The sequence below is a fragment of the Pomacea canaliculata genome, linkage group LG7 (genome assembly GCF_003073045.1).
Source record: "Pomacea canaliculata isolate SZHN2017 linkage group LG7, ASM307304v1, whole genome shotgun sequence".
Taxonomy (NCBI): Eukaryota; Metazoa; Mollusca; class Gastropoda; order Architaenioglossa; family Ampullariidae; genus Pomacea; species Pomacea canaliculata.
In genome coordinates, this window is record NC_037596.1 from 4,211,554 (window position 1) to 4,224,784 (window position 13,231).

General features: G+C 39.6%; 2 protein-coding genes across 3 annotated transcripts; both read right to left on the reverse strand.

Moving 5' to 3' along the window:
- Positions 1-3: 3 nt before the first annotated feature.
- On the reverse strand, positions 4-6,581 carry LOC112567794. 2 transcript variants are annotated; one of them, XM_025244628.1, is made up of 4 exons: positions 6,339-6,581; positions 4,210-4,729; positions 483-1,772; positions 4-163 (listed from the first exon to the last, which is right to left on the reverse strand). In XM_025244628.1, the coding sequence occupies exons 3-4, from the start codon at positions 1,700-1,702 to the stop codon at positions 34-36; spliced, it is 1,350 nt and encodes a 449-aa protein (XP_025100413.1). In that variant the 5' UTR covers positions 1,703-1,772; positions 4,210-4,729; positions 6,339-6,581; the 3' UTR covers positions 4-33. The 2 variants fall into 2 exon arrangements, with proteins under 2 accessions (XP_025100413.1, XP_025100412.1); XM_025244627.1 differs by having other exon boundaries at positions 6,085-6,581.
- Positions 6,582-6,714: 133 nt separating this feature from the next.
- On the reverse strand, positions 6,715-8,356 carry LOC112568445 (putative cyclin-dependent serine/threonine-protein kinase DDB_G0272797/DDB_G0274007). The gene is made up of 2 exons (XM_025245747.1): positions 8,334-8,356; positions 6,715-7,641 (listed from the first exon to the last, which is right to left on the reverse strand). The coding sequence occupies exons 1-2, from the start codon at positions 8,354-8,356 to the stop codon at positions 6,936-6,938; spliced, it is 729 nt and encodes a 242-aa protein (XP_025101532.1). The 3' UTR covers positions 6,715-6,935.
- Positions 8,357-13,231: the final 4,875 nt, after the last annotated feature.

Genomic DNA, 13,231 nt, shown 5'->3' on the forward strand with positions numbered 1-13,231 from the left:
AACGATCTTCGTCGTCAACATAGCGGACCTGTTTCACAGGTTTTTAACTGGCTGCACCCTGCCACTTGCTCCTTCCATGGATTTCACAGCACCCTCATCCAAACCTCGAAATGTAGGATGATGGTCATGCTCAACATAATCTTCAACTCGTGAGCTGACAAACCTGTCCAAACATAACTACTAAAAGTAAACAATCACATTATACTTCACATGTGTTGCTGTATTTCCTACAAAAATATTCTGTTAAATTCATTCTTTAATTCTAGTTAGGTACTGAGAATACACAAACATGAAAGCCCAGATACATATGCTACATACATGTGGTCAAGGCACAAACTGATACACAATCTCTCATGTTTCATAAATGAATGTCATAATATTACCATCTGACAAAAGAGTTCTCTATAACAATGTAAGCAACAACAGAATATTTACCAAAAGATTCTAAAGGTCATAGGTCAGTTGTGTTTATGTTTCCTTACCTGTACTGCTCTTCTTCTTCTCTTGTGAAAGTGGGTGACTCTACATACACCCTTTCTGGCTCTTTGACCGTCGGCATGCTAGATCGCTCCTTCCCAGACCCTGATGGACTCTTCAGAGTCCTGTGTTGTTCAGCTGGTGAATATCTAGGAGCTCCAGAAATCAGGATGGTTAAGGATACATCCCCGATGCCTTTCCTAGATTCTACTGGTGGGTTTGGGACAGGAAGTGTTCTGTCCAATACAAACTGGTTATCACTCAGATCAGAATCACTATGTGAGAATTTCAGAGAGTCCTGTAGTTCATCTGAATTGTTTGTTGGGTCGAAACCACCAAAATCCTTTTCTTCTTCACACTTTAATGGGGCAGATAAAGGTTGCTCATCCTCTGACTGGGTAATGCTGTTGTTGTTGATATTGAATGGCTTGGCCCCAACTTCTGCTTGCCAGCTATCCTCTCTGAGCACTGTATGTGTCTGTTTTAGGTCTGTTTGACCCTCTGCAGCCTTTGCAGTGAACAATGTTGAATTTCTAGGGGTCTGGCTCTTCAGCCTGCGTGATGCATAAGGTATATTAAACCTTTGGTGCTGAGGATTCTGCAAATCAGGTGATGGTAACCCAGGTCTGGAATATGCAGAAGAGTTTGAAAACAATGTGTTTTTATTTGCAGATGTGCGTGAGCTGCTCCTAGATTTTACCAAACTTGGTGATGTTTTAACTATGGCTGATTTTTCACCTTCTGCATCACTGTCTGTGTCTTCAGCTTCACAAATATCACTTCCTTCAGCACCCGCTAGTGACACAGGGTGTGAGATTAATATATTTTCTTCTTCTCTTTGCTCTTCATCTTCTCCCCATTTGTCATCTCCATTGTTTCTGTTATCAAAATCTTCAAGCTGTTTACTTTGTTTTTCTAAAAGTGGTAATAGCAATTCTTCATCTGAAGGGCTTAACGATGACCTGCAGGGTGTTGGTGATGACGACAATGAAGACCGTGTCTGCCTCTCAAAAACACTTACAGGATTATTCTGTAAGTTCTCCTGAGATTCAGCAAAAGGATCATTATGCAGTTGTGCTGAGTCCACGATAAGTGAATTCTGTGTTTCTGCTCCCAAAGCTGAGTTTGTCTGAAAAAGACCAAGCTGGTCAAGGCTATCGGTCTCTGTGTGAATAGTGCCTCCTGTGGTTTTGGGGAAGATAGGCTGGGTGTCTGTTGTGCTCATGATATGTCATTCTGGGCCAGAGAAAGGCATGTGAAGAAGCCAGCTTTTACCATGACTGCCTGACTTGCATCTGCACAGATCCAGCAACTATGAAACAATAACACTACATCATTCTCAATAAAAATAAATTCAATGTGCTTTCAAGTAAAGATTCTTCATTTCTCTCCAAACTCCTTATAAAGATCAGAAACTTTGTCCAAAATAGTACAGAAAAAAACTAGCAAATTTCCCCTGCATATATTTGAAAACTCATCTGCAAATTATCAAAGGCTTGCCTTAACAACAGCTAAAAGAGTAAATATTAATTTGTAGTTTCATCTTGAATGGTTAATATTTATTAGTATAATGAAATTGTATAAGAACCGCATATGAAAATAAGGTAGCCAATTAAGGCAAATTAATAACAGTAATATTTGTTTTCTTGATATTACATTCAGCCTATGTTAGAGATATCATCATAATAATAATTAATACTATTATAATTTATTTGATAAACTATATGGATAACTAGAATAACTATACTCTTCTTTCTTATTAGCTTAAAGAAAAATGCAAATCCCTCAAGCAGAATGTATTTGGTGCTTTGAAGTCACATTCTTGTAACATGAAACTACAATGAACAAAAGAATTAACCATCTGAAAAGCATGTCAGGCAAACTGGTGAAGCGAAAATAAAAATACTGCCTGGGTTAACTGTCAGAACAATGGACCTGACCTACTGTGTCTGCCAAAGTGTTGAACCATACAACTATTCAGGCAGGCAGGTGATGGATTTTTGGGGTTTTTTTTGTTGTCTTGATGGTAATTTCTTTATATGTTTACATGCTGTATGTAAGAGTCGACAGAGGCAAACTCAAACTATGAAAAGACACTGTAAACTTGATAAAGTATACCTGTTCTGACAGGTGTGTGGGGAGGGGGGCTGCCTGCCATAGTGTTTGGATGTGTGAAATGAAATCCAGGTGTTGATAATGCATATGTATGCATGTGAGTCCACATGCCCACACACACAGCACAGCATAAACATATGTACAAGTATACACTGCATTTTCATCTTTAGTTCCCAATATTTAGTATTCCTTGCTTCTGTCTTTATTCTGTGTAATGATGTAATTATTTAAGCTAGCTTTAGACATAGTTCTTTTGCAAGTATGCCTTAGTTTGCAACTGGTGGATCCTTTTCTCTTTCTCCTTTCTCTTTCATTGAGCGCATCTTTGTGATGTGGATACTAGCGCGCTACAAAACTACATCATCATCATCATCATCCTTAAATATTATTTCTTTGTTTTTCCTAAGCAATTAGTTTTCTTATTTAGGTTATTCATCTCTAACGTTTCAAATTTAACGTCCGCACTACATATCGCACAGATTTTACCATGATGCAAACCCTTTTTTAAAATAGTGCATGTCTACACATCTGATCCCATTTTCTTCAGATCATTTTTTTCTCTTATCTTTGTTCACAAAAGGAAAATAATTACCCAAGTTTATTTTTTGTCTGTCTATTCCATTTTCTTAGAATACGAGTACGCTTTGCCAGATTTTGTTGTTGTTGTATTTGTTGTTGTTTGTATTTTATATTTTTTTATCTGTATGATAATAATGTGCTGGCATTCCAATTTTAGTACTTCAAAAATGTACCTCCAATTATTTGTGGGATATTACACAAATCTGTTATTCACAGTACAGTTGTCTGAACAGAATGTTGTGTTTTCTTTCAAACAACAGATAATTCTATTACAAATTATACCTCTTACTCTAAGTCTAGTGCAGGTAATACTAAAAGTATTCAGCTTTTTAAGAGTAAATATGTCATCCTTCTATAGCTTTGTAAAACTACTAAGTTTCATGCTCTAATTAAAGTTAATGATGCTTTAGATAAGATATTACTAAGATTAAAACAAAGAAGATAATTTACTTTCAGAAGAAAACTTTTAAAAACTTTAAGATAATTGGACAGAAAATCATTGCAGTCAAATTCAAACACTCTCTTCCTCTTGTTCAAATATTACACAAGCATGCGCTCTTGTTGGTTTGCTTTGTTGTTAGGGGTTTGTTGTTTTAGAAATATAAAGGCAGTGCCTGCTTTGCGATTTTTGTTAATCAACATAAAATTTGAAATGTTATATCTTATTTCTCTAAATCCAAATGCTGTCTTATTTTGTATTTCAATAAGTGCAATAATGGTAGGTTTTTATAGTCTTCTACCTATGAAAAAAAGTTCCTCTCTTGTTGATAAATCTATCCGCATCCTGATAGCTCTATATCACTTCAAGAAAACTTGTCAACAAGGTCTGACAATGTAAACTATTTGAAGTTCCAAATCTGAAAGAGCAAAAAGAATTTAAACAACTGCCGCTTCTACTGATGTGGCGCATGTATGAATCACGAAAAGTTGCGCGCGCCGTACTTAACATGTTTTTATTTACAACGGAAAAGGTGCTTATTAATTTTCAAAGGATCTACCCGTAATATAGAAAAATCTACGGTAAATGACGTTTCTTACCTCTAGCAAGAGCAGGTATGTTTTAAATCCATCATGTCGTTTGCTTTGGTCCTACAAAGAAAATAAAAGTGTAGGAACGTCTTCTAGAGCAGAATGCCGATCTCTCCGCTCGCCGGAACTCCTTCCCACAATGCACTGCGCTGTTTGTGTTGTTGCTATGGCTACCGAGAGCGGCACAGGGAGGGTAACTTCGACTTCGTAGGTGCCGAGCGACGCTTGATCAGGCATTAATGTTAACTTCAGCTTGTATCCGCGCACCCGCAGCGATCTTGCCCCCTTCCTCACGTACAAACATTTGAGACACTCTAGGAAATCTTATGATTCAACTGCAGGCTGACCAGGGATGACAGCAACGACAAGTCTGACAGTAGGCAACGAGACAAGAGGGGACGTACCACAGACTGCTGTATACTCTCTGTGGTATGTACCAACCTCCAAGTTTCGCCAGGGTTGATTTACAGTCCCAATGACCATGTAATCTTTTACGTGTAACATTCACCACTTGCTCCAAGAAACAGACCTGACAAAAAAAGACTTCTGAATGACATATTCAATTATGTCCGTGCACCCCGGAGCTGTAAAATGGAGAAAGGAAAAGCGACAACACGCACCGACTATCTAAAAAATAGGTCTATAGTTTTAATATACCAAAGAAAAAATACCGATTCCAGGATAGTGAGACAATGAAGGGAGTACTTAAGCTGATTTTCCATCACCTACAAGGTTAAAAGATTGACGTTCTAACGATGACAACCATAACAACAACAGAAAATAATGGTTTATATAGTGGGCATTTCCACACTTTGTAGCAGACTCATGCTCTTTACAAAAACAAAATAGACTAATTTACAAAATAGACAAATAAAGATACAAAACGATGTAGCAAATGGACAAACACAGAGCTACAGCACACCATCAAATTAGTAAACAGAAAAAAGAGACATATGCACGCACACTTTGCTTGCCAAAACAACACGTACAGTATCGAAGTGCGCAGTTTATGCTGCCAGTCATGGCAAGGTGGAAAAGGTCACGTGTGGTGCATTTTTTGATCTAATGACTAGAGAAAGCTTATTGCAAGATACCATTTATACTATATTTCCTAAAGGCTGGGTGAATAGCCCCTTCCGATTTGAGATGCATGCCTACAAACATCCCTCTGTTCATAAAGATATTAGCAACACAGATATCGGAATTGTACATGAACGTTCACATTCAAGGGTATAGTCAAGGGGACAGCTAAGACAATACGTTAATTGGTGGTATCTGGGGACGAAAAGTGGTTCCTCTTCTGTTCATAGTCCATAGGTTTGTAGGCTAATATTTCGAGAACAGAGGGGAATATTCACCCATATTATAGAAAAGAGTATCTTGAACTGAAATTTACCCGGTGATTAAGGAAAATGTATGCTTAGTTATATAAAGCATCATACACAATTCTGTTTTGAACGATTTCAAGCACGCGTTATTTCTTTAACCACCCCAACGAAACTATACTTGGAGGTAAATTTAAACACTCGTGCCGGTTGATCCTAGCACCTTGCTAGGATTCTGGACTCGTCAAGATAAATAATTCAAGCCTGGCGTCCACATGCTATAATCACATGCAATCAATTCTTCAGGGGACAGGGATGTGATCGTTACAGAGGCACTAATCTAATCCGCTCAATGCTGCTGCTTCTCCTGCGAGTTTTCTGTTTGGTATCATGGTCACTTAACCAATAGTTAACAGTTAATGCAGATGAATGAATAAAAGAATTCGTTTACCTTGTGTTAGAACAAGGGCAGGGTCAAGTGGATATACAACCGATTTATGGCTAAGCTACAAGGGGAAGAATCCCGATAGCCGAGTGGCTGTGAGAGGAAATGGCTTACCGTGTCTAGAGCATAGCATGTGGAAGGTGTGGTGGGGGACAACCCTCTCCTTCCGCTGACTATAAGCCGTCTAGGGTCATAGCCACAAAGTAGGACGTTACCACCGAGGTCGCTCTAGCCAGAAAGCTTTGTTACATACTTACATTCTGCCATTGGAAACTGGTGCAGATCGGTCCCCACCATGCCTACAATCCACAGGTATGACTACAGAGGGCTTGACATGGATGTATGTACTGAGTAGAGTTAAATCTTACCCTAGGATATGAATGTACTTCAGGCCTCAGTAGGGGAAGTTTTTTTTAGCGAACAGACCTTGGCAAATCTCGGACCAGAGACGTTTGGTGTGTTCTGAAGTTAAGTGCAGCAGGCCACGGATCGAGCTTCTTCATTCTTACACGGCAATGAAATCAGACTTGGCGGATAATGTGATGTAAGGGCATGCAGCTAACTTAAGGTCTACTGGGCTGTATTGTTTTGCAATTTGTTTTTGCTCGATTGTTATTCTATTGTGATATTTATAGACTTGTGTCCTGGAAAGAGGGATTTTTTTCTCAGATTTAGACTCACAAACAGTAGCTTGTACCAGGTTCAAGTCAGTCATTCGAAAAAATGCAATCCATTAGACCTTTAAAGGGTGGTACATGCGTTTTACAGTAAGCTGCATTACTACTATTGATGTACAGTTACTAGTATACAACTAAAACCCATAATGTCCGACAGGAATTCAAGGTGTTACATTCTTCTAGCTGTTTTTATTTCTGTTTTCCTTGCTCTCTTGCCCAAAGTAGTCCCCGCAGATGGATTTTTCGAAATGTATAAAACCTTGCAGATAAGATGCATTACACTTTGACTCAAGAGGAATAGATAGTTCTGTGCTGTTGATAGAGATGTCTCCACATTCGAAAACTCAGGGTACCAGATTGGTCAATTTTTCTGGGCGTCTTTTTCGTCAACTGTTGCCGCTGCTCTTGTTGCTGTCGCAAATACAATGGGTTGGGCTCGCGGCCACAAGGAATGTAGATGGGGCGCTGACTGCTACCCAGTTTTGCTCCTTCATCATATTTATAATCTTTAAATTCATCTTTATCATCTTTAGCTTCCAAGTCTTGTGGCGCAGTGCTAGAGACAGTTTCGCTTCCTCGAGGACCTGGGACTTGATCAGAAGGTTGTGAAGAATTCTGCGGAATTCTGCTCAGGGACAATCTGAATTGAGCTCCGCTGATCGTCGTTAATTTTTGATGAGAGTTTCGCAGAGGCTCCAGCTGACTACAATGTTGTTTTTGTTGTTGCTGCTGCTGCTGGTAGTGGTGGTGGTGCTGCTGCTCCTGCTGCTGCTGACGCTGTGGCTGCACGTACTTGCATTTTTTGACGTAACTTTGATGGAGTCGCCGCAGACGTTGCATATAGTTGTGATACACATATATCCCCTCGAGATCTCGTTTGTCATGTGTCTTGTTTACTTGCTCGCGCTGCTTGGTAGCCACTGTCAGAAGAGTCTGAAGTGGAATAGAAGGCAATGACACCTTCGCAGACCTTTTCTTAGGGTCTTTGTATGACCTGCAGACGTCAGTACAGAAAATCAAACTTAGAGACAGGCTTCAGGAGTGCATGTCCGTTCTCTAAACATCGGCTCACGAGACAGGTATAAAAACAAAGATTATCTGTTACATAACTAGATAAGACCATCCGGCTTCTGAGAAATCTACTCACTCACTTTTATGATAACTAACAAAATTGTATTCATCCTATTTTTTCTGCTTCTTCTTCCCTGCTGTTCGCTGAATCACTGATTAGCGTCGCATGCTTACCGATAAAGAAAAGAAAGGGATCCCTTTGGACAGAACACTCAGTATTCAATTTTCAGTACTCACCTTCTAAGTAAGGAGTCCAGTGCGGCTGCTCAACGTGTTGAGAGAAAAAGGTGGTCAGATCTTCAATGCTCAAGAGTCGCCAGTCAGCGGTAGGACTCAACAGCAATTTTCACCAAAGCCAGTTTGTCCTCAGTTCTTATCTCTGGTGAAAGTGATTGATTCATTTAAAATATTTGTTCTTGTCGAAAACCAAGATTACTTTGTTCCCTCATACCACCGAATGGGTGTTGTTCAGAATTTTTCGTTCCAGAAATAAAAGTTTGAAATTGGTGGGTACTGTTGATAAAATATGTAACAGATATTTGGATGTAATTTGGGGGACAAAATAGTAATCAAATAAAAGCGTTCTTTCGGGCTCGATTATTAACTCCATCTCACATCCGACTACATTGCTTCTCCATTTTTTCCCCCAAACGATGACAGAGAACGAGCAAGTAAGAGCATGAGCCGAACTTCGTGTACATAAACTGCTTCTGCTGATCAAATGCTGATTAATAACAGTTGACTGTATCTGACCCTTCAACTGATTTCGTGACTGTCGGTCTTTAATCAATGGGCAAACATTTGAAACAGGAACAGGCCACGATTGTGTTAGGTGATCTTGACAAAAAGAAAAACCAGAGCAGACATCGCAACGCTATATCGTGTCCGCTATGCTATGGGAAGGCTTCACACACGACAGCAAAACTGTGGATGGGACGTGCTGGACTACTTCCACAATGACCATGGGTCAGTAAATCTTTTCCTCTCCTTGTGCAAGGAGTATTGAGCAAACACAACAAAGAAGTCGGTTCCTTTCCTCCCTGTCTCTCTCTCCTTTTATCTTTCTCGTGTAAGATCATAAATTAACCGAGATATCTGATTCCAACAAAATACTGTTAAAAATACATTTATGTTGTACATATCTTCTCAGTTGATATGGTTAATAATATCCTCTACTTCATCTAGCCTTTATCTCTAGCCCAGAACCCAACACCACCCAACTTCAAACTATAATTATTGTCACTAACTTGTATACTGGACTGCTGGCAGATGATTTTTTTTTTTCAGTTAACTACTAAAACGAGGCAAGAGCTAGCAAAGCTTCCGGTTTACACACATTCATTGTTTAGGCTCGCCGAGACTGACAGTGGAGAACTTCGCAAGCGTTGGTCTCGGCAGACAGACAGAAATCCACCTATACACATCCATGATATTATCTCACCCTGTAAAAGATCAAGACAACGAACAAAGAAGTCTCTACGCCGAAACTGTGCTGCTAGCGTTTCACTAAGAAAAGAAATTCACTTTATAACAAGAATGAGGCATGTACATTTCGATGATGGCATTGTCCAAAACTCAAAGATTAAGAAAAGAACATGTCACCTGAAAACAATATTATATTGTTCCTACAGGAAGACGGCATGACCAAATCCAGATTGAACACTACATAGATATAGTATTCACGTTATCTAGCCATGTCTCGACCTGCCTAGGTCACAGACCGGAAACAGAAGTGAGCTCGCAATCTCTGACGTAATTCTACTTGAAAAACATCGTCATACATTCGTCATTTATAAATGTAAATAAAAAACACACAAACAAACGCTGAAAATAATCTCAACCAAAACTATTCAAGTCATTTATAAGTAAAACGTTACAGGTAAAATGAAATGATTTGGGGTGGGATTGATTACCTTTGCTGTCATAATCTCGGAAGCGAAGAACGTGGATGAACTGTCTAATATTTAGGGGTCAAGTTTTCAGTTGGGTCACGTGTGTTTAAGTATAGTCTGCAGTCTCCAATATCCACCCATCATTCAAGCTCCGTTGGCTGCTGTCGAATCTTTTTGTTTTTTACTCTGAGTGTTCTAAAGGTTTGATACTGAGTCACGGTGTCTATCCGCTTCGGTAAACTGCTGTCAGAGAAAATACAATCATGAAATCCTGATGAACGTTTCATACTGTCCATAATGTTTGTACTTGTGATGGGTACAGTGCACATTTAGCAGATTGAATTGCGTATTTGTAACACCTGAACTATTTGCCTTATAGTATTATCTCTATACAAGTTGTGAGTAAAGGGGAAAATGCGTGTAAAGCTCGTCGAGCTTGGCTGGGTAAAGGCACTTTAGAAAATAAAGAATAAAATAAATAAAATAAAAGCAGAAACAGGAAAATCAAAAAATGGTGAAATAAAGAGTGAAAGAGTAAAGAAAAATAGGAAAGGGAAAAAATAAAAAAAAACAAAAGAATGTAAAAAGAAGAACTCGTCCTTCACGTGATACTCATCTATACCTGTCTGCCCTTCATCTACTCAGCCTTTTGACCCCTGGCTATTTATAGCATTCAGAAGCGAAAGCTAGAAAGGTAAAAATGTAAGGGGTACCGTCATTTTTTATTCATCCAAAAATAAATATCGTCACATATGCATCATTTATAGAGATATGCTAGAGAAAACTGTGTCTGCAATCAGCCATTATCAACCGAGGATGTCATAGGTGACGAAATCTGACATGGATAAGAGAAGAACGTTGATGCCTTGTGCCTAGTCAAGACTCAGAAAAGAAACATTTGAACATTACACTTGTATTTGTCGGTTACCTTCCTCGTTTATTTTAGGGATGCACATGTGAAATGTCCAGCATCACAGCTTGGACATTCGACCACAGCATCCACTTACTTTTTACTGTTGAGCTCGCGCAAAGTCATCTGCGAAGCAAACTGATGACTACACGACTGACAGCTATATGTACGTTGTTTTTGCCAAGTTACACGTGGCCCAAGTCTCTGACCTTACCTGGCGACATAGTTGTTGATTAAAAAGTCACTGAAGTGTGTAAAATGACCGCCAGACTTTGCCTTGCTCTGCTCTGGCTCACTCCTGCGCTCGCTGCAACCTTGACTACTGCTTCTCAAAACATTTTTCCTCCAGAACTGCGAGGGACATTCGTCAGCAACAAATACGGTCTCTTGACATTTGGAGAGGATTTTGTTGACGGGATATCTCTCATCTACCAGCACTGCTCGACTTGTGGAGAAGACATTAGGTCCTACAAATTTAACCTGGTGGAGCGGAACGACAGTAGGCATCTGCTGCGCTCAGATGCTTTCTTACACGGAGAGCAAAATGAGTCAAATATATGGATGTGTTGGTACCTGACAGCGGTTACACCAGTCAAGTGGAAATTTTTCAGGCTCCGTTGCGCAAGCATGAGCAGTTCTTCGATTACGTCTCCATGGTGAAGGAAACCACGTGCGACCAGTCCGGTGTAGTGCCGACCAGCAAATTTAATATTTTGCTATTATTAACTAATACAGAATCGACTCTGTCCGTCGCTTGCCCCCAGTCAATTCAGGGCAGGTATGAATTCCCTCCCGACGTTACTTCATGCATCATGGAGATGGACATAGTGAATGAAACCATTGACATTAGCAACCCACAGTGTCACACCTTCTCTTCGTTCGACCAAAATATGAGTTGCGTTCACTATGAAGGCGACGAGGAAGGAAGATGGTACGTTCTGGCGCTGGGGCTTAGAAATGTCAGCCACTGGAATTTCTTCTGCATGGTTTTTCGAAAGAACGGCGACGCAATCATCATGACTCATCAGGGCAACACCTGCGAGGACGTTATAGTTCCCAACTTTACGACGTATCACCACCTTCTGAAAAAAATATCTGATGCGCAAATAGCTGACGAGAAACCAAAGAATATTACTGTTAGAATCAGAGAACATAAGAACTCTTTACACTCAAGGCCCATTCTTGTAGCCCTAATCTTGCTTCTAGGCTCGCTCCCGTTCGTGGTTCTGTGTATATGGTGTTTGCGGAAAAAGAAAAACCAGGATCATTTTGCTGCACCTAAACACGTCCCCGCTAAGTACGAGAGTCCCCCCGAAGACGAGGAGGGTAGCGGAATGAACGACAAAACCCAGTAACCATAAATTGTTTGTACTTGTGTTGTTAGTAACCAAGCTGGGGAAACACTGTTGGTAAAGTGGTGAAGATGTAATTTGTAATTATACATGAATGCCTGTGACCTTTTCAATACAGGCTGTAGCATGTATGGAGAGAATTATAAATATAGTATATCTGAATGTTTTATAAATAATACAAAACGTATTATGGTGTAGAGTTTCCTAGTTCTGACGCATAATATTCCAAAGTAACAACAAAATCCTATGTCCAAGATCTCGCTGCTTGCTGGCCTCTGGGCACATGTGTCGGACTTAAAGTGCCATGGATAACAATCCGAATGATGGGAAAATCGGACCGAAACAACTTTTTTCATTGAAATTTCCCGTGTCCTTTGTGTACTTGTTTATTTTTAACTCTTTATTCTCGCTGAACACCTTAGTTACAACTTTCTTTCAGAATGGTAACATAACAGTTAGAAAGTGTGGATTTCACATTTACTGAAAACATTAATTTTTGAAAACTCTTGGCTATAGAAGAATAAAAAAAAGCAGAGATATATATTTTTTCATTGATGCATTTGTTTGAAAGCATCTAAAATCATTATATAACTTGTCAGTATATATTAAGATAAACTATACATACATCTCTGAAGAAAGTTAATCAACTGGCGTTTGTAGCCAGGATCTTTAGGAAATGACAATGAGCACAAAGGAGAACAATAATCAACAGAACATCGTGGCCGGATGTGAGCTGCGCTCACTATGAAGGCAACAGGTAAAGAAGATGGTATGTTCTAGACAATAACACTACAGTCAATGTACGACATCACAGTAAATATATGTGAACAGACATACTGCTAGAGAACCAAGACAGTAGACCTTTCTCAATAGTTTCTGCAGAATAAGCACCACATGCATTCGTCTATTTAATACACGTGCATGCAGCGTCCGATTTTCATTCATTTATTCTGTAGCACTCTGTATCAAAAATCAAAAAGATATCAAAAATATTATAAGAAATGTACACCAATCCAGAATGACGACGGGCAAAAGATCAGAAAGATCTCAACTAATTAAAATCATATGTTTAATATTTGTTAGTTGACTTTGACGTGGGCAATACGTTCGATGTACAGATTTGGTTGGCAGGTCAACTATTTAACAGAATTAATTAAAATAAGGTAAATCTATAAAGTCCGTGCAGCCACCTTCACACCTTGCGCTGGACTGGCGCAATCTGTTCCATAACACGCACGCACGTGCATATCCCTCATCACAATACACTAGTATAGTACACGCTCTCAAACACAACGCACGCACCTGAAAGGCACTCGTCTGGCGCACGCTCTCACACAATACGCATACATCAGTCCAGCA

Coding starts and splice junctions, on each gene's coding strand:
- LOC112567794 (XM_025244628.1), bottom strand. CDS start 1,702: ATGAGCACAACAGACACCCAGCCTATCTTCCCCAAAACCACAGGAGGC. Junction 164..482: donor GAAGAAGAAGAGCAGTACAG/GTAAGGAAACAT, acceptor ATGTTTGGACAG/GTTTGTCAGCTCACGAGTTG.
- LOC112568445 (XM_025245747.1), bottom strand. CDS start 8,356: ATGGAGAAGCAATGTAGTCGGAT. Junction 7,642..8,333: donor GAGAAGCAATGTAGTCGGAT/GTGAGATGGAGT, acceptor TGACGTCTGCAG/GTCATACAAAGACCCTAAGA.